This window comes from Hemibagrus wyckioides, linkage group LG01 (assembly GCF_019097595.1).
Source record: "Hemibagrus wyckioides isolate EC202008001 linkage group LG01, SWU_Hwy_1.0, whole genome shotgun sequence".
Taxonomy (NCBI): Eukaryota; Metazoa; Chordata; class Actinopteri; order Siluriformes; family Bagridae; genus Hemibagrus; species Hemibagrus wyckioides.
This window is the reverse complement of record NC_080710.1, coordinates 11,602,987-11,623,013: the sequence shown is the minus strand read 5'-3', so window position 1 is coordinate 11,623,013 and position 20,027 is coordinate 11,602,987. Positions and strand designations below refer to the sequence as shown.

General features: G+C 39.1%; 1 protein-coding gene across 2 annotated transcripts; it reads left to right on the top strand.

Moving 5' to 3' along the window:
- The first annotated feature begins 30 nt into the window (after positions 1-30).
- On the top strand, positions 31-15,260 carry dbpb (D site albumin promoter binding protein b). 2 transcript variants are annotated; one of them, XM_058401430.1, is made up of 5 exons: positions 31-507; positions 712-901; positions 4,298-4,678; positions 11,917-12,161; positions 13,259-15,260. In XM_058401430.1, the coding sequence occupies exons 2-5, from the start codon at positions 748-750 to the stop codon at positions 13,475-13,477; spliced, it is 999 nt and encodes a 332-aa protein (XP_058257413.1). In that variant the 5' UTR covers positions 31-507; positions 712-747; the 3' UTR covers positions 13,478-15,260. The 2 variants fall into 2 exon arrangements, with proteins under 2 accessions (XP_058257413.1, XP_058257405.1); XM_058401422.1 differs by having other exon boundaries at positions 712-937.
- Positions 15,261-20,027: the final 4,767 nt, after the last annotated feature.

Below are 20,027 nucleotides of genomic sequence, written 5' to 3'. Positions count from 1 at the left end.
TCACGTGCTCGCTCAGAGAGAGAGAGAGAGAGAGAGAGAAGAGGAGGAGGAGGAGGAGGAGAAACGGCTGCAGGAAAAAAAGCGATAAGGTCCAACCAACCGGCACTGCGCAGCTGCACCCGTGTCCTGCATATTTTTTTTTTCCTCTTCGGTTTTTGTTTTCATTCGTTGTTTTTTTTTAGACGACGTTGCTTCCTTTGCTTAGTTAACGTGTGTTATTAATGCTATTATTTGGAACATGGTAAACATTTCATTCCTTCTATTCCTTTAAGCAACTTTTTTTTCTTTCCTTCTGCAAGACCTGTTTCTCCAGCTATCTGACAGTTTAGGCTCTTGGGGCTCTGGATGGACATACACCGCAAAATTGAGCTTTTTAAAGTTTGAGCCGACAAATATTTTGCCACCTCTGAGTAAGTGAAGGCGTTTTATCCATTGGACTGCCACCAAGCGCAATAAAATGACAGACTTTTCTTTTTTCTGAGCTCTGTGCTCTCAAGAAGACTAAAGGTAAATATCCACTAAGAATTAAAGTGTTGTGAAATGCCTGTCTTAATGATAGTGGTGCAATCATTGATTAGAGGCACTGGACTAGTTTGCATGGGCCTTGTTAGTTTGACAGGTCATGATCTGTCGTCACATTGGCGTTCACTCCTGTAATTGTTGTTTCCATTGTAAAGCACACTGTGATTTGTTTGTTTGTGTGTTGAGTAGTATAGTGTACCGGTCCAGCTCTCCATAGTGAACTGGATGATGGCAGGGCCTCCCTCTCAGCGCCTGTTGCCCCCTTCTGGACCCAAAACACATTTCAGGAGCTTAGACCATGCAGGAGGAGACTCGCTGAACACTGGACCAGTCAACACCGGCCCTGACCTCAAATCGCCACCCCAGACTCCACTCAAAGGTGATCAGCGCTTTAAAGACTGCTGTGAAATGAAGGGTACGTCACACACTGTTGTCTGTACTGTCTAACCCTGATTTCACACAGTCGCTCTATGTTAGTTTGGCAGTTGGTGTTTCGATCTTGACTTATTGCTAATTGCCGTCGTTTTCCTAGTAAGCTCATGGTTAGTGTGATATAGCTGCAAAAACGACATAGTTATTTGCAGTGGAAACACTAGAGCTGTCTGTATTTATCAAACACGTTGAGCCTGTAGCCAACATAGTGATTAGCAGCAGTTGACAGTACAGTCTGTGGCAGGGATATTTAACAAAAAATTCTCTTGATATATAAATAATTAACAGTTAACGTGACGGATAAACATGGATGTAAAGTGGATTTTTTTAGGTTTTGCAATACTACCATTGTCACTTTTGAATTTGCGTAGACAATAAGCATTCGGTTTGATCTTTGGAGCAAGAAATGTAGTTATTTCACCAATTAGGCCAAAGAGGGTCAATCTATGAAGGTCTGAGAAAAATGTCCTTTCTTGAGTAACTGCCTGCAGCTTAATAATTCACGTAAACGAGCGTGAATGGCTGCAAGAAAGGATCTGCTGCGCTGGTTCGTGTTTAGAAATCTGGAGTTCAGTTGTCATTTGCATAAAGTTTAACTCTGCCCACTCCTTCTTGCCAAGTGTTGCTTCACCTACTGTCAACTAAATTGTCAAACAGCCATAAAAAACAAAAAAGTATCTCAGGCAGTAGGAATGCATTAAGTGTAATGGCGTACTGGTAATACTGCTAATATATCATTAATTTTGTGCTTTGCTCCATAATTGTTTAATGTTTATTAAATATAGTAGATGTCATAGGCATGCCTTGTTGATTATGTTGTGATTTTCCTTTTGGCGTTTCGACAATTAGACAATTAGAACATACAGTTTGAGTAAGACTTAAAGCTGAACATAATAAGAAGCATTAGCCAATTTTACATTAGTTTGATGTAAATGTTCGTCTGGGTGGTGTATATAAAGCGTAATAAAATATAAAAATGTGTATATAAAAGTATATAAAATGTGGTGTATATGAACAGCTTCAAATGATGCTGCACATTTCAGCAGGGCTTGGATGAGCTATCTGTTGTTCATTTAAGAAAATGCACCAAAAACAACAAAGAAAAATGAAATTCTGTTTATAATATGGATTCTATAAAGGGGTAATACATTAGTAGGAATTATAGGAGTAGTAGGACCATAGCAAATGGTTTAACCAGAGGCAGAATCTGCTGCAATCAGGGAAGATTTTTTCAGCTTTGGTGCACTCAATCAAAAAGTGCCCCACATTCAGATGTCCTTGCAGAAGGAGATGTTGACAGCTGTTGTCCACAAGATCAGCATTATGAGAAGAGATCCTTCATATTGCTCTAATGTGAAAACCGAGGGGTTTTTTTTCCTTCTGTACAGTGACTATGCAAAATTGGTGTATGATTAACCTGGTCAAGGATCAGGCATTTTGATCTTAGACTGATTATAAACCAAGTGAAAAGCCACCTGCTCCATTAATTCCAAAGGTTTATTTGCAGCTCAAATGTCAGCCCACAAGCATTTAGCTACACTCGGTCAAACATATGGGATTTATTGCCATTCAGCTATAAAAAGGATCAGTACATTGATTTTTTCCATCAGGCTTCATGAAATATTTAAAATAGCCAGAAGGCGATGATGATTTAAATACAGGGCCACTGCAACAATTCAAAACGTCATCGGTCAGGTCACAAGGTGCAGGAAAGAAAAAACAAAAAGAGATGTTTATTGACATATCTAAAATGCATGTTATCATAGGCAATACGCAATAAAGAAGAGTGCTGTGTTTTACAGATACACAACTATAATTCACTATTTGTTATTATTGTAAGATTTATAACTGTATTATAACTCATTATTATCATTAGTAGGGTCTATGTATCGTAGCGTCATTATCACTACAGTAGAGCTTAAAGGTTCAAACCTTCACACCTTTCTACAGTTGCTGGAGCGATAATGAGATTATTTCTAGTTCAGATTTTGTGTCATAACTGCGATATGACTTATGACAGTTATGACACTTTTGTTGAAACAGAAATAGATGGATGCTTAGGAGTAAAAAAAAAAAAAAAAATTCATTCCTATTTTCTCAGCCTCATGAAATGCAAGTGTATATTATTCCCACTCAGAACGCTCTCCGGCAATGATGTGGAGTCGGTTGCTAATGACATCCTATATTGAATCGGTGTTTTAATTGTCAAATGGACTATTATATCATCACTGCTGAGCATCAGTAGTGCAGTGAGACTACTAATGACAACTCCAATAATACGGGTTATAATAGCATCAGCATCTGCTGTGAGAAGTGGATTTGCAGTTTTCAGGCATGATGAGACTAATGTGGTATGATTGAAGCTCAAGTTTTACAGCTTCCTTATGTTCTGTCTGTGCCTGCAGCGGTGGCTAGTTCAGAAGATTCAAGGTTAGCATCCAGCTTTCCTAGCTTTTTTCTTTTTTTTGAGAGAGAGAGTGTTCGTATTTGTGGCAGCATAACCATGCTGTGGTTCTGGACAGGGCGATAGTTACATGTGCAAATTAGCTCGAGCATATGCAAGAGAGTGACCTACAGAATGGGCGTGATGTATATTAGTCAAGTATGTTATAGTAGCTCAAGCCCTTGCAAACAGAGATAAGCTACCGAGGTGAAAATACACGCACCAAGAACTCAGGGTTAAATTCTGTTACAGGGGAAATGTGAAAGCTCTAGCACTATTGCTCAGTAAAGTGAACATGCCTTGTCTATGCGTTTATAAAATATGTACATTGATATTCCTTTTGAACTAGACTCTTTAAAGAGCTGACATTGGGATAAGGAAATAAAATCTTTTATGAAGACTCCCACCAGGATGCCATTATAAATAATTCAACTCATCATGTATATTGCCTTATCATAATTCATTGATGATTTGGTGCATCCTTTGCTCCAGGAGACAAATTTGTTCATCTATGAAATGAGACTTAAGAGAGCATCTCGGATTTGATCAGGGCCAGCATGATTTGGTGGACAAACAGTAGTGTAAATCAGAGCTAGGAAATGCTCATCACCCTTGTTTCAGTGAATAATCTGAATCTGTGTACTTGTACCTAAGAACTGCTGCTGAAATCATAGAGAAGTTCTTGTGCTTTTTCCCCAGTACTCTTATTAACATAGTGTCTTTCTCATTAGGGATCTAAATCTATGGAATTCTATAAAGCTGAAAGCTCGAAACAAAAGACATTTAAATAAACATAGCTGAAATAGCAGAAATGCTAATATGCAGCATACTGTAAAGTGTTATGCAGTAACTAATATGCAGTCTGTATTTCACTACATCTCTTCCCTCTCTGCATCTCAGATAAGGACCGGTTGGACATGGATGAGGATTCTCTGGGACGTTGCTCCATCCGGGACAGGAGCAGCAACGGGCAGGGTGCAGATGGCAGTGGTTTAGGGACAGGGACAGGCACCTTTCAGAGCCTGTGGGAGCGGACAGTGGCATCTGATCCCGGTTTGTTCCAGCTGCACTACATGGACCTGGGCGAGTTCCTGACGGAGAACGGCATGGCTATGCACGGAGCTCAGATCCCATCTCAGAGCTCACAGTGCCCCTCCACATCCCCTTCTCCCTGCTCCTCCTCATCCTCATCCTCAGCTTCTGCTGCCTCACCACCTACGTTGCTTGGCTTGGACATGCAGGTGCAGCAGAGCATGCTGGGAGCTGCCGGCTGCTTGCACAGTGAGTTGTTGGGCACAATTTTTGCTGGTGCTAGTTGGGAGACTTTAACCTTCACTTGGGGCATGCAGAAAAAAAAAAAAGCATGATTACTTAGACGCCATATGAATAATAATTCACAATTATGCAGCTAATTTTAGAATAAAGTAGTTTCCTGCCACAATCAACACTGTACAGCAGGCTCGTGAGATATTGATTTTTTCCATGCTTGTGATTTTCCATTTTAAAATATCGCTATTATTGTCCTGAACCATTAGCCTAAAAGAGATACGCACACATGCATTGCAACTATTTAAGGTTTGAAGAAAGTAGGCGAGAGCGTAATAATATTATCAGCTGTGCAGAAAACACAGCTAGATGGTGGGTTTCTCAGTGGTTCTGCAGTATCACTGTAGTATGTGTATAAATACAGTATGTGCGGGAAAAACAGAACGGCACATTTCAATACCATCCTTTTACCAATCGATTGACGCATGTCACCATGGCTGACATTTTCACTGTTGATGCTGTTTACAGCAGAACAGGAGAGTGCAGAAGAGTTATGATCAGAAAGAAAAAGAAACTAAACAGTACATAGAATCTCTTTCTTATTATCATCGCCATTAAACTGGAAAGTGCTTGATTTGACATTTTGTTCGAGTTTTAGATTGAAAGGTCGGATTTTTTTCTTTTGAGAAAAAACGAAAGAGCCGCTTTGACCATTTTTCTGTGGGAATTTTCGGTAGAATAAGTAAATAAATATACACCAGTCAGCCATTATATTAACACCACTGACAGATGAAGTGATTATCTTCTCATCACAATAGCACTTGTTAAGATTTATTAGGCAGCACGTTGAACTTTTGACACGTTTTCAAAGTCGATGTGTTGGATGCAGGAAACATGGGCAAGTGTAAGAATCTGAGCAAATTGTGATGGCTAGATGAATGAGTCAGAGCATCTCCAGAAAAACAGCATGTGTTAAGGGGTGTGTCTGGTATTCAGTGGTTAGTACATACTAAAAGTGCTCTAAGAAATAACAACTAGTGAACTGACAGGGTTATGGGTGCCCAAGGCTCACTGTTGTGAGAGGGTAGTGAAGGCTAGGCTGTTTGGTCCAATCCTGCAGCTACTGTTGCACAAATTGTAGAAGAAGTTAATGTTGGCTATGACAGAAGGGTGTCAGGACACATCTCAGCATTGTGTGTATGGGGCTGCATAGTTGCAGACCAGTCAGAGAGCTCATGCTGACTCCTGTCTACTGCTGAAAGCACCTACAATGAGCATGTGAGCATCAGAACTTGACTATGGAGCAATGGAAGAAGGTGGCCTGGTCTGATAAATCACATTTTCTTTTCCATTATGTGGATGGCCGGGTGTGTGCGTTTTGGTTACCTGAGGAGAAGAAGGCAAGCCGGCAAAGGCAGTGTGATGTTCAGTTGGGTCCTGGCGTTCATGTGGATGTTACTTTGACACATACCCCCTACCTAAACATTCTTGTAGACCACATCATGGCAGCAGTATTCCCTGATGTCAGGATGGTGCCACACTGCAAAATTTGTCCAGGTATGCTTTGAGCAACATGACAAAGAGTTCAAGGTGTTGACTCAGGCTCCAAAATCCCCATACCTCAGTCTGATCTAGAATCTGTGGGATGGGATGGATAAACACATCCGAGGTCCCAATTTCATGGAAGCCCCACACCTCACAACTTACACACAGGACTTAAAGCATATAATGTTAATGTCTTGGTGCCAGTGGTTTTAGTATTATGGCTGATCAGTGTGTATAGAATATTCCTTATTTACATTGTTAAACAGCAATGATGCAAGCATTCCCTGGGGGAAGAGGATAGGGTCTGTTAATATCAGAGTTCAGATCATTCCACATTAGCAGATCATTCCTCCCCCTGTGCAGATCATTCCTGTGCAGATCATTCCACATTAGCCTGTGCAGATCATTCCACATTAGCTCACTTCCCATTTTACTGGGGAGAAATAAAACACTGCTCTTTCGATATATTTTGGACTGATAACCCTGATGATTTTGTGGAGCTCTTACCCAAAATGCCTAACAGTTGGCAGGTCTGGTAATGTAGTTCATATTCATAGCTCTGAATCAGAATGAGACTGCTTAGTCCCATTTATTTAATGGATCTTTAAAATGGTAAATATAAACAGACTCTAGAGAAATTACTACATAAATATCAAGCCACAACGTTAAAGACTCATTTTGTCTAGCATTTCAAGAAATATTAGGATATTATAAATTGAAAACCTAGGTAATTAATCCGACATCTTTTGAGCCATAATTGAACATCTCTTAGTTTTTTATTTTATATTATTTTATTTTTTTTACTGAATTTAAAAAATTCATTTGTCAGACAGATTTATGGATAAGAAGTAGTACTGCAGCCACTTTAGAAAGGTGTGCATGTTTCTGGTAACATCAGCCTTTACGTCCTGCTGTAGTCATAACCACCTGAAATATTGAAAAGGAAATATGGTTGTTTGCTGTGTAAGCTCATTTTAATTGAATACGTGCAACTGAACTGAAACCAGATTGACTGCACTTGTATAAGTGAATTAGACCAAAAAAAATGACGAGTAGCTCAGTAAACAGAAGTCTCGGCTCTGATATATGTCTCAGAACCCGTATCCCATTTCCCTTTGGGGTTTTCAGTGTCTAAAATCCTGAGGGGGTTTGTGTTATTGGCAGTTTGTCAGTAGTGAGCATACGGGGTCTGTATCCAGTTGCAGGATTTGAAATGTTAATTAAAAGGTTTCAGGGGTTTGTAGGATTTTACATACAAAAGCATGCAAATATTTAATCTCTAGGATATTACTGCAGTAACTGTGGAATATTGCAGTGTTAAAAAGTATCCTTTATAAGACTTTGGTTAATGGGTGTGTGTGTGTGTTTGTGTGTGTGTGTGTGTGTGTGTATGGCCCTTGTTTATCCTGCGTTATAAAGCAGTTAAGATTGGGTTGGGTTTGGAATGTACTGTAAGTAAACTGCTATCAGTCCTCACATGCTGACAGAGGGACTATACACAAGATAAAAGAGTGCAGAAGAAAGACAAGGGGTGGGATTGGGGGTTAAAAAGAAACGAGGTAGAGAGCGCATTAGTGAATCGGAAAAGTAATAGAAGAGAATGGAAGGACAAGACGGAACAAAATCATACATAAAGAATGACAGGATGTGTGTGTGTGTTTGTGTGTGTGTGTGTGTGTGTGTGCGTGTGCGTGTTAACACACGGCCCATGTGCACATGCTCTATCATGTGCCAGGACAAAGTATGGAGCAGAGTGAGGGAAAAGGGGAGGAGATATGGAAAGAGAGATAGAGAGAGGGGTGGAGGAGGAGTGGGAGGGGTTTAGATCTGTGTGTGTGTGTGTGTGTGTGTGTGTGCATGTGTGTGACAGTGCAAGAGAGCAACTGTACATTAGAGTAAATGTTTACTCTGAGCAGCAGATAGAGAGAGAGAGAGTGAGAGATGTTCTATAGAGCAATTCTCATTTCCTTTCCTTTCTTTTATTCTGCATGCTCTGATGGTTTTAAATCAGTTTCTTTAAATCACATCAACTTTCAGTTGATATTTCAGGAGGTCATGCATGTTGTGTTTTGATAGTATTTTAAATACATTCCATATGAGGTCCATGTAGTTTAGGTGATACTGTGTGTGTGTGTGTGTGTGAGAGAGAGAGAGAGAGAGAGAGAGAGAGAGAGCAGAGTGAAATACAGAATTGTTCAGAGGTGAAATTTTTGCTGTATTTACCTGCTGCCCTCTGGTGGAAATATAAAGAATAGCAACATGAGTTGAATATTTGATTATTTCCTGTGATATAAAAAAGCCTCATATATATATATATATATATATATATATATATATATATATATATATATATATATATATATATATATATATATTTATATATATGCAAGTGTTTGTGTGTGTGTGTGTGTGTGTGTGTGTGTGTAATGTCAGGAACCACTTACTGTGTGTGTGTGTGTGTGTATGTGTGTGTGATATGATGTGACCTCAGTGAACAGAATGTTACGCCTCGAATGAATTGAATCCTTTATAGCCGTGATTAAGGTTTATGAGAAGATTTAAATGAGTGACTGTTGACTTCCATCCACACGTCGTTCCTTATTCAAAAGTCAGGGTGATTTTTTTTTCAGGAACGAGTGTATTTCCGGATACACAGAGCAGTGTGAGCTATAGAGAAGCAACTGAGACTGAAAAAATGAAATATTCAGAGCTGTTTCCTAACAGCAGGCTAAGGAGAGAGAGAGTGTTTTAAAGCACCAGAATATTACAGGACAATTTTTTTTGGCTCATGATGCTCGCGAGCTGTTTTTGATTCGCGAGGGCTGTCCTTTTACAATCATTGCAGCATTGCAGAAGTTATTTCTGAAAAGCACACAGAATCCCTGTTACTGATACCGACTAACTTTGGGCTGTTTTTGGCGTGGGTACCGGCAGAGCAGTGTCATATCTCTCAGTCCCGAGTCCCACCATACCTGCACTGGGAGATAATTAAATACAAATACAGTACTGTACACAAGTGTTAGGCAACCTAAATGTTTTTAAATGTTGATAGATATTTCTATCATCACCTGTTTTCTGATAAGCACATTATGGAGGATGTGTGGGACCTGCAGAGACCGAAGTGAGATCAAAAAAGATAACAAAAAAAGAAAAGAAAATATTAGAAAATTCTTCATGGTGCCTGAAGGGCCGAATGCTTCATTTCCTTACTTAAGAGAATTGATCAAATCAAATATAAAACATATATCAAATATTAAGTGAATTCATTTTTACGGCTCTTTTAATAATTATTTTTGAGCATTTTGCTGAAACACAGGATTTTTCTGACTGGATTTTTGCACACTACTTTGCATCATTTTTCCTTACACCTTTTCACAGCTGGATTTTCTGCTGTAATTAATGCAATCAGCTGCATCCATGTTGCAGTAATGGCATCAAAGAAACAAATGATTTCTACATTTTGTTCATAGAAGTGGATTAGAATCTTGCGTACGCTGCATAAGAGTCACAATAAGAGCGATGTCCGTTCCATGAGCAGGGTTGCCATGTCCTATGTATAAAACACGCTTATTACACATTCAACAATTCAGATATGCACAACATTTTGGTTTCTTAGAAAAGGCTAAGAAAGGAATAAAATCCGTCCTGTGGGACCTCAGTGTCTGCAGCTGGACATCTCAAAAACTCAACAACAACAAAACTGAATGCTACACCTGTTCATATGTGTGTTCACACTTCTTCAGGACACATTATCTCTTCCATCTGAACATTACTGTATGGTTCTATTCACTGATATCTCTAGTACAGGGATTTGTGTGTATGTGATTGTTTATGTTTACAGATTTATAAAGGTTATTACTGCACTAAACCACTGGCAGTGGAGTTGCTATTTAGTTACTGTTATTGTTTCCAAAATCGACAGTATGATACTGTTTATACAAATACACTGACTGAATTTCACTGTATCTTTCTTTCTTTCTTTCTTTCTTTCTTTCTTTCTTTCTTTCTTTCTTTCTTTCTTTCTTTCTTTCCTTCCTTCCTTCCTCCCTCCCTCCCTCCCTCCCTCCCCCTCTCTCTCCTTCCTTCCTTCCTTCCTTCCTTCCTTCCTCCCTCCCTCCCTCCCTCTCTTTCTTTCTTTCTTTCTTTCTTTCTTTCTTTCTTTCTTTCTTTCTTTCTTTCTTTCTTTCTTTCTTTCTTTCTTTCTTTCTTTCCTCCCTCCCTCCCTCCCTCCCTCCCTCCCTCTTTCTTTCTTTCTTTCTTTCTTTCTTTCTTTCTTTCTTTCTTTCCTCCCTCCCTCCCTTCCTTCCTTCCTTCCTTCCTTCCTTCCTTCCTTCCTCCCTCCCTCCCTCCCTCTCTCTCTCTCTCTCTCTGTCCTTCCTTCCTTCCTTCCTTCCTTCCTTTCTTGATTCCATCCTATCTTTCTTTTGTTCTTTCCTTCTTCTGTGTGTGTGTGTGTAGTTGTCCAGATTTGGCCATACTGTAATGGCTAACTGGAAGATATACCAGGGTTGCAAGCAAACCAACAAATGATTGAATGAATAAATAAATAAATAATGAAATAATGAAATTACAAAAACAATGCTCTCTGTCAAGAGTACCGTGTACGTGCAAATACTGAAGACGTGATGGCATGAAATAGTCCAATTATGTCCACGTCTCTCAATCCAGCCTCTGGGTGAGAAAGATAGTGAGAGACTAGAGACAGAGAGGATTGCATTTCAAAACAATATCCATAGAATTAATATGATTCAGTAATATCAATTCAAGAAAACTGTGTGAAGAAGCAGCTTTTATTTGTCACGTATAAATTCCACAGTGACGTTCTTTTCATCGCATATCCCAGCTTGTTAGGAAGTCAGAGCACAGGGTCGGTGAAGATACATCATCCCTAGAGCAAAGAGGGGTTGCTCAAGGACCCAACAGCTGGATCGTGAGCCCCAGCCTAGTGATCAGTAACCCAGAACCTTAACTGTGGATCCACGCCTTATTTCCTTTTATCAAAACAACAGCCAATAAATCAGATGCGGTAATTTGAATTGGTCATTTTTTCGTTTAACAAAAAATCAGTAAGTCAGCTATCTTACCATGATCAGCGATATGCTAATTGATTAACTTGGTAATTGACACTTAAATAAAACTGCTGCTTTACAAATAATTAGAAATTAAAAGATTAAGATGCATGAAGAAGTGAGGATCCATCTCACGTGTGCTATTTTTCTAAGTTGTATTTTTAATTTTTCCTGTAATGCATTTGAGTAATAAATACTGCAGAACGCTGTTATTTAAGATCTTGTGGATGAGAGCCAGCATTTTTATGTAATTTAACATTAAGATTTTCTATTGAAATTGCATTTAAAAAACAACAGGTTTATACTGTTGAAAATTTACAATTAATTCAATGTTTGTCAATCAACAGTACTCAGAATATCAATATGTCAATATGTCTTTTAAATATTGTTTCTATAAAACTGTAAAACCATACTTCTGTAAATCTATTGTGATCACAACTGAACATCAGATATTTTGTGATTTACTTTAAGATGATCTGTTTGACTGTGCTTTTAGTTTTTGGATGCTTTGGGAATATAGTCTATATAATAATCCCATGGTTCAGGGTCTGGACATTAGCAGTGTATATATTATTGTACAGCAGTTGTCTCAACTTGTCCCTTACCTACTCACACCCTCCTGTCTCTCTGTATCCTCAGGTCCTCCTCAGGGCAGCCTCGAGCCTACTCCATCACCCTCCTGCCCACCACTCACTGCCCCACCCATGACCAATGCCAATGACATACTGACGACTTTTGATCCTGACCCCGCTGATGTGGCCCTGTCCAGTATCCCAGGCCAGGAGGCATTTGACCCCCGCACACACTGCTTTAGTGAAGACGATCTCAAACCACAGCCTGTTATAAAAAAGGCCCGGAAGATGCTCGTCCCTGACAGCTTAAAGGTAAAAACTCTCTCTCTCTCTGTGTTGTCAATTTCTTTTCTTTCTTTTTTTTAATCAGAGGCCAAAAAAAGGAATTTGCCTCTGTTTTATTGTATCAGTGTTGCACTGAATGTCTTTGTCATTTCACACTCCACAGTGGTAATGGCTCATATGAAAGTAAACACTCAGGGCGCTAAGAATTAGTAGTTTTTTTTTTATATAATTTTTTTTTTGTTCTTTACCTAGTCTACTAGGGGTAATATATTCAGCTTTAAAAAAACAACACAAAATTATAGATTTTTTCACACAAATGTTCATATCTTCAAGGAAAATGGTGATATGAAACCCATTGCTGCTCATTGATATGCCCAAAATTCTTATTTATCAACCACTAAAATTCACTGTAAAGTTATCCCAACACTTACACTGGAATTTATTTCAGCCTTGCAGTGTTAAAATACTTGTACTCATAGAAAGTTTCAATTCTCAGCAAATGTAGCGTGAAACTCGCTTCATTATCCTGGAAGTGAAGTTGAAAAGCTCTGTGCAAATGATAACACATTCTCCCACTGCAGTTAAGATCTGTTCTGCGTTTGAGGTGTAATTCACCACTCTCTTGCATTTGTGGTGTCGTTTATTTATTTATTTTACTACTGTTCTGGCACTAAGACCTAAACTGCTAAACCACAGCAGAGCTCAGGGGATGCTGCTCAATCATCTCCTCTTTTTCTGTGTATTTCGATGGGTTGATAACTGAAACCCTTTTCTGTGAAATACACTCTACACATACACTCTTCTTTCTGTTTTTCTCTTTCTAACTCTATTTTTGTCCAGCTCTGCTTTGTATCACTTGGCTCATACATACATGCACACACACAGAGTTAGAGAGAGTGAGATAGAGAGAGAGAGAGAGAGAGAGAGCTTTATTGATCCCTGAGGGAAATGCATCCTGAATTCACAGAATTCAGCTTTACAATCAACAGACATTGAAACCCAGTGCCTCAAAGCGAGGAGTGCTTACAGTGTTCCATGCTCTTTCTACTTATCTGCATCCTTAAATAAAGAAAGGCTGTAATAACCTCTTGTCTCTCTGCCTTTCTTTCTCTCTGTGTGTGCAGGACGATAAATACTGGAGTCGGCGCTTGAAGAACAACGAGGCAGCTAAACGTTCACGCGACGCACGGCGAGTGAAAGAGAACCAGATCTCGGTGCGCGCCGCCTTTCTGGAGCGAGAGAACGCCACACTCCGACAGGAAGTGGCCAATATGCGCAAGGAGCTCGGCCGCTGCCGCAACATCCTCAACAAATACGAGAACCGCTACTTGGAGCAGTTATGAACAGGAAAGGAAAGAAAGACGTAAAGTTCTACGGATCACTGAATGTGCTGAGCGACAATGGACGTGAGCCTGAAACTCACACAGAGGCACAAAAGGAACAGAGAAACGCATGGACAGAAAGAGTAATGCAGGGAAAAGGACAAAAAAGCCTGTTTATACTTTGATGAGAAGTTAAACATAGGATAAAATGTTTTTCCATACAGGAGAGAAATGTATATTTTTATAAATAGAGGCATTCAATATGGGAAGAGGAATTTTTTTGAGAATATATGATATATTATTGTATGTCATATATATATATATATATATATATATATATATATATATATATATATATATATATATATGAAAGACTATTTCAGGACAGTGTGAGATTGAGAGAGAATGTAGAAATATTGCTGGTATTTTGAAGCATCTTTAGCAGGTATTTTAAAAAGCACTTATAGACAGAACCATAACAGATGAGGGGGATAGTAAATATTGGAGAAAAAGTATTTCATCAAATTGGTGGAATAATAATTTCAGACTGTGAACGCTAAAGTGAGTTTTTAAATTTGGTAAAAAGTGTAATCTGGGTTTATTCAAGCACTTAATTAATTGTGTACTTTTTATGCATTTGTAATGAAAGAGTTCAAGCAGATCTGTACGTTTTTTTTTTGTTTTTTTTGGAAGACTCTGCATTTCCTGAGTTTTTTCTTCTTCTTATTTTTAAACTTTTGACCTTGGCTGATATTTGGGACCGCGGATTCTTAAAGAGGGCGACAGGCATCGTGAGAGAAAGTGGGATGGATTGTGATGCTTAATATTGACTCTACTTTTTTTATTTCTGCTTTTTTTCACTCTCTATTCATTGATTTGAATTCTAAATGTATTGTGAAATGAATCTTCACACATGTACTCACTTTCCTTTTTTTTCCCTATTACTGAAATAGACATCTCCTCCTATCTTTCCTCCCACACAGTTTAACACTGCGACGTCTGCGATCACCAGAACTGTTGGTGCCACAGTGTTTAAGTCCCTTGCATACTTGAACCCTCTATAGAAATTATCCTTGCTGTGCAAAGCATACGCTTGTATAATACTGATACAAATGACAAAGAATTATCCTTACCAGATTGTGTAGAACATACCGTCTGTATTGTATACAGATATTTAGTATATTTTCCAGACAGATTTGCATTTTTGGACTGATTTCGCTTTTGTAGGTGGCTTGCATTAGTGTGTGCAAAGCTGTTCCAGGAATCATTACTTTCGCCATCTCTCAGAGACTGACCAGGAACAGTTACACATCATGCCCTTGAGTTCAATTAATCTCCATGAGTTCCAGTTTTTGCGAATCTGAGTTATAATTGCATTGACATCATGGCGTGACGCACTTCCCTTTTATAGCCTTGACTATTTACTTCTCCTTTTCTGCTTCGATATCTGTTTCTTTCTCTAGATCACTTATAAAGTTCTTTGAATTCTTAATGTACTTAATATTACGTTTACTTGTAATATGATTAACCTTTGTTTTTTTCGTTTAGCTTCGCTCTGTGTTTCTGTTCCTGTAAACTCCTCTCCTTAATTGTGCATGTTTTAGGCCACTTCCTCTTTGACAGCTCTCACCGGATTTGTTTATCTGAAGAGTGCATTATGGAGCCTCTGAGACACTCGTCTAGTCGCCGGTGGTCACCACAATCTGTCGAGGAAACGAACTGCACTTTTATTTTCTCTTTAGACATTCCACACAGTCTTTATCGGTGATGTAGGTGTTTGAGGTTTTTTTTTTTTTTTTTTTTTCTCACCTCAATCCTTTGTGTCAGCAGTGAGAGTATGATTTCCCTGCAACTTCCCATCTTGTTTAACAGACCCATGAATACAAGATGATCATCCTCATCGTCCTTGAGTTATGCATCCCAGTGACCACTTTGCTCTTAGCCAAAGTATTTCAAGGAAATGTCTTTTAATGGAGAACACAAATAAATAATTCTTATTCACAAAGCTTCTTCATTTTCAGCATCTAGCTTTTTACAGTTACGGCCTGCAGGTCTGCAAACTATTCATCACCTTCCCTAAATATACTGTATATGAATTTCTAAACGTCTTCCCTCTGAAGAGCTGTAATACCTTCTAAACCCTAACAGAGCTAAATTGTTCACAGTTGCTATTATGAATTGTAAGAACAAATATTTGTCTTTGAAACAGGGCCTGTATTCTTGTAAACCATATAAGAATTCTCTGGCATGGTTGTGGTGATATCTAAGTGACCTCGTGATGAAACACACTTCTGCGGTCTTCCAACTGTGACACAAATGTTTTGATGATTTTTCTGCATGTGAGGACAGAAGGTTTCCAGGCCAGGTCAGATTCTGTATGCTTTTAGTATGTATATAATACACACATACCAACACACACTTACTTAGAAATGTATTAAGAACACTATATTAATACTGGGTAGGGTATTTCTCTTTGCTCTGAAAATCTTCATTACGGTTCGGATTCTACTAGATATTGGAAACATTCCTTTTAGATCCTGCTCCGTGTTGACATGACTGCATCACACAATTCCTACAGATTTTTCAGGTAGTAGATTCTTGCTGTGAATCTCCCAATCTACCACATCCCAGAGGTGATCTACAGGATTCAGATCCTGTGACTGGGAAGGTGACTGAAGATCACTGAAGTCATTATCATGTTTATGAAACCAGTTTGAGACGATTTTGCATGACATGGTGCATTATCATGCTGGAAGTAGCTATTAGAAAATGGTAAATTGTGGTCATGAACAGTACTCAAATAGTCTGTGGCATTCAGGTGATGATTGATTGGCATTAACAGCCCAAAGTGTGCCAAGAAATCATTCCCCACACCATTACACCACCCCCTCCAGCCTGCACTGTTGACACAAGGCAGGTTAGATCCATAGATTCATGCTGTTCATGCCAAATTCGGACCCTACAATCTGTGTGCCTCAGCAGAAATCAAGACTCATCAGAGCAGGCTACGTTTTTCCAGTCTTCAACTGTCCAGTTTTTGGTGAGACTGTCCACTGCAGGCTCAGTTTTCTGTTCTTGGCTGACAGAAGTGGAAACTGACGGGATCTTCTGCTTTTGTAGCCTCAAGGTTTAACGGTTCAAAATGTTGTGCATTCTGAGATGTTTTTTTTTTTTTGCTCACCACAATTGCACACAGTGGTTATCTGAGTTCCTGTAGTTTCCGGAGTTTCTGTCAGCTTGAACCAGTCTGACCATTCTTCATTAACCTCACTCATCAACATGGCTTTCTGTCCACAGAGCTGCTTCTCAGCATTTTTTTTCTTTATTACTACTCCTTTCTGAATAAATACTGAGAAATACTCACACCAGCTGATCTAGCAGCAATAATCATGACACAGTCAAAATCACGGAGATCACATTTTCCCCACATTCTGATGGTTGATCTGCTGATATACAGTATCTCACAAAAGTGAGTACACCCCTCTAATTTTTGTAAATATTTTATTATATCTTTTCATGTGACAACACTGAAGAAATGACCCTCTGCTACAATGTAAAGTAGTGAGTGTACAGCCTGTATAACAGTGCAAATTTGCTGACCATACAGTGGTTTTACAGGACAGGTTCCTCTCAGAACAGGCCTCGCCATGGTCGACCAAAGAAGTTGAGTGCACGTGCTCAGTGTCATATCCGGAGGTTGTCTTTGGGAAATAGACGTATGAGTGCTGCCAGCATTGCTGCAGAGGTTGAAGGGGTGGGGGGTCAGCCTGTCAGTGCTCAGACCATACGCCACACACTGCATCAAATTGGTCTGCATGGCTGTCGTCCCAGAAGGAAGTCTCTACTAAAGATGATACACAAGAAAGCCCACATACAGTTTGCTGAAGGCAAGCGGACTAAGGACATGGATTACTGGAACCATGTCTTGTGGTCCGATGAGACCAAGATAAACTTATTTGGTTCAGATGGTGTCAAGCGTGTGTGGCGGCAATGAGGTGAGGAGTACAAAGACAAGTGTGTCTTGCCTACAGTCAAGCATGGTGGTGGGAGTGTCATGGTCTGGGCCTGCATGAGTGCTGATGACACTGGGGAGCTACAGTTCATTGAGGGAACCATGAATGCCAACATGTGCTGTGACATACTGAAGCAGAGCATGATCCCCTCCCTTCGGAGACTGGGCTGCAGGGCAATATTCCAACATGATAACAACTCCAAACACACCTCCAAGACGACCGCTGCCTTGCTAAAGAAGCTGAGGGTAAAGGTGATGGACTGGCCAAGCATGTTTCCAGACCTAAACCCTAAGGTGGGGGAGTGCAAAGCCTCTAACTTCCACCAGCTCTTTAGGCCCAATTTGGACATTTCCACTTAGGGGTGTACTCACTTTTGTTTGTAACAGTTTAGACATTAATGGCTGTGTGTTGAGTTATTTTGAGGGGACAGCAAATTTACACTGTTATACAGGCTGTACACTCACTACTTTACATTGTAGCAGAGGGTCATTTCTTCAGTGTTGTCACATGAAAAGATATAATAAAATATTTACAAAAATTAGAGGGGTGTACACACTTTTGTGAGATACTGTACATTTGCATGACTTTATGCACTGCACTGCGTAAACAGTGTGCAATAGTGAGCACTATATATAGTGTGTATATTTTTATAGCCTGATTTGGCCAAGGGTCAACAATCCCTAGTCTCATTTTGCTTGAGTGTGTGTGTGTGTGTGTATGTGTGTGTGTGTGTTGCTTTTTTCATTGTAATATGTGATTCATGAAGTCTACAATTTTGTCATTTCATATTTTTGACCAATAAAGAGGTCAGAAGTGACTGTTTCAGACCGTTTCTAAGTACTCTGATGGAAAAGGAATACACTACAAGCCCAAAAGTATATGAAAGAAGCACAGAGTTGTATAAAATGTCTTTATAATTTTCCTTTCACTGCAACTAAACCCGTTCCAGCATGACAAAACCCCTGTGCACAAAGCCAGCTCCAGGAAGACATGGTTTGCTAAGTTTGGAGTGGAAGAACTTGAGATTCCTGACCTCAACCTTACTCTTGATTCAACTACATTTAGCACTGAACACCTCTGAGATGAACTGACGGCACACCAGGTCTCCTCACTCAGCATCAGTATCTGATCTCATTAATGCTTTTGTAGCTGAATGAGAACTAATCCTCACAGCCATGCTCCCAAAATCTAGTGGAAAGCCTTCCCAGAAGAGTGGAGATTATTATAACAGGAAAGTGTCGGACTAAATCTGGAATGGGCTGTTCAGAAAACTCATATGAGTGCTATGTTTAGGTGTTTAAAATCTTTTGTGAATAAATAAAATAAAAAGAATAGCAGCTTTTTTGTACTTTGTATACATTTTGCATATATAGAATATTTTATTTATTTTTCATTTATATTTCATTTAGATTTTTGAATACATTTTGTACTTTTGAATACATTTGTATATATAGATTATTTCATTTATTTTTTATTCATATTTCATTTATATTTATTTTTCTGGTAATTTAAAGCTGTCGCTGGAAAAAGAATTTCCGTCAGCATTAATAAAGCTCTCTCTATCTTATCTGATCTCATCTTAAATAGGAGAGTTTTACTTCATGCAAAAATAATAAAATAAATAAAAAATCCTGTGTTGTCATTTTCTCTGGGGTATAGATGATGTTTCGTGAATTTGGACTGAGCTGATAAACAACAGTGACATCCGTTGCATGACATTTTTTATCAAGTTCCAGTCATTCCAGAGAGAGAAAGAGAGAGAAAGTGCACTGTGCTTCTCTTTAGTATAATAATCTGTCACCCATTTCCCCCATCAGGCATGCAGACACAGAGAGGATGTGACCTTCAGATACTCAATCAGTGACTAAAAGAAAGAAGTAGATAGAGATAGAGATAATAGAGACAGAAAACAAAACTATGGATCCTTATAGAATTGGGTCTTTAATTCAATTGATTATTATCGATGAAGAAGATTCTGTATCGTCCAAAAAATATAAACAAATTAAACTTTGTTTAAACGTGTGCTAGCGTTAGCATTATTGATTTTCATTCTTGTTTAACTGTGTGTGATGACATTTTTGTGGTTGAGGGGGTTTCGCCTGGGAGTTTTCTGAAAATGCAAGGATGTGCATGTACACATTTATTTGTTTGTTTGTTTGTTTGTTTGATTGTATGAAGACAATAATTGCTTGTGCATTCTCAGAGAATCTCAAAAGAGTTCAGAGGAATCACAAGGTCACCAGTTGGGTGTTATACATGAATTGTTTTTAGAGAGTGTGAGACAGTTATCTAATTTTTGCATCTGTGGAAGAGAAAGAGAGAAAACGAGTAAGAACAATATGAGGTGCATGTCTGTGCATTTTTGCATTTGTGAGTGTGTGTGTTGTATCACAGGGTGGGTGACTGTGTTCAGTAGGCATTAAGAGAATTGGGTGAAAGGTCCTTAAACAAGGGAATTTTAGCAAGTGTTTAAAACACAAACCAGATGTGTGTGTGTGTGTGTGTGTGTGTGTGTTCCTGCATGTGCCCTCTTCTCCACTCCGCCCTCATGATCACCC

Bases quoted from the DNA above. Each gene is read 5' to 3' on its own strand.
- dbpb (XM_058401422.1), top strand. From the start codon at position 748: ATGATGGCAGGGCCTCCCTCTCAGCGCCTGTTGCCCCCTTCTGGACCC. The intron at 938-4,297 runs GTACGTCACACA...TCTGCATCTCAG, and splicing joins AGACTGCTGTGAAATGAAGG to ATAAGGACCGGTTGGACATG. The intron at 4,679-11,916 runs GTGAGTTGTTGG...CTGTATCCTCAG, and splicing joins AGCTGCCGGCTGCTTGCACA to GTCCTCCTCAGGGCAGCCTC.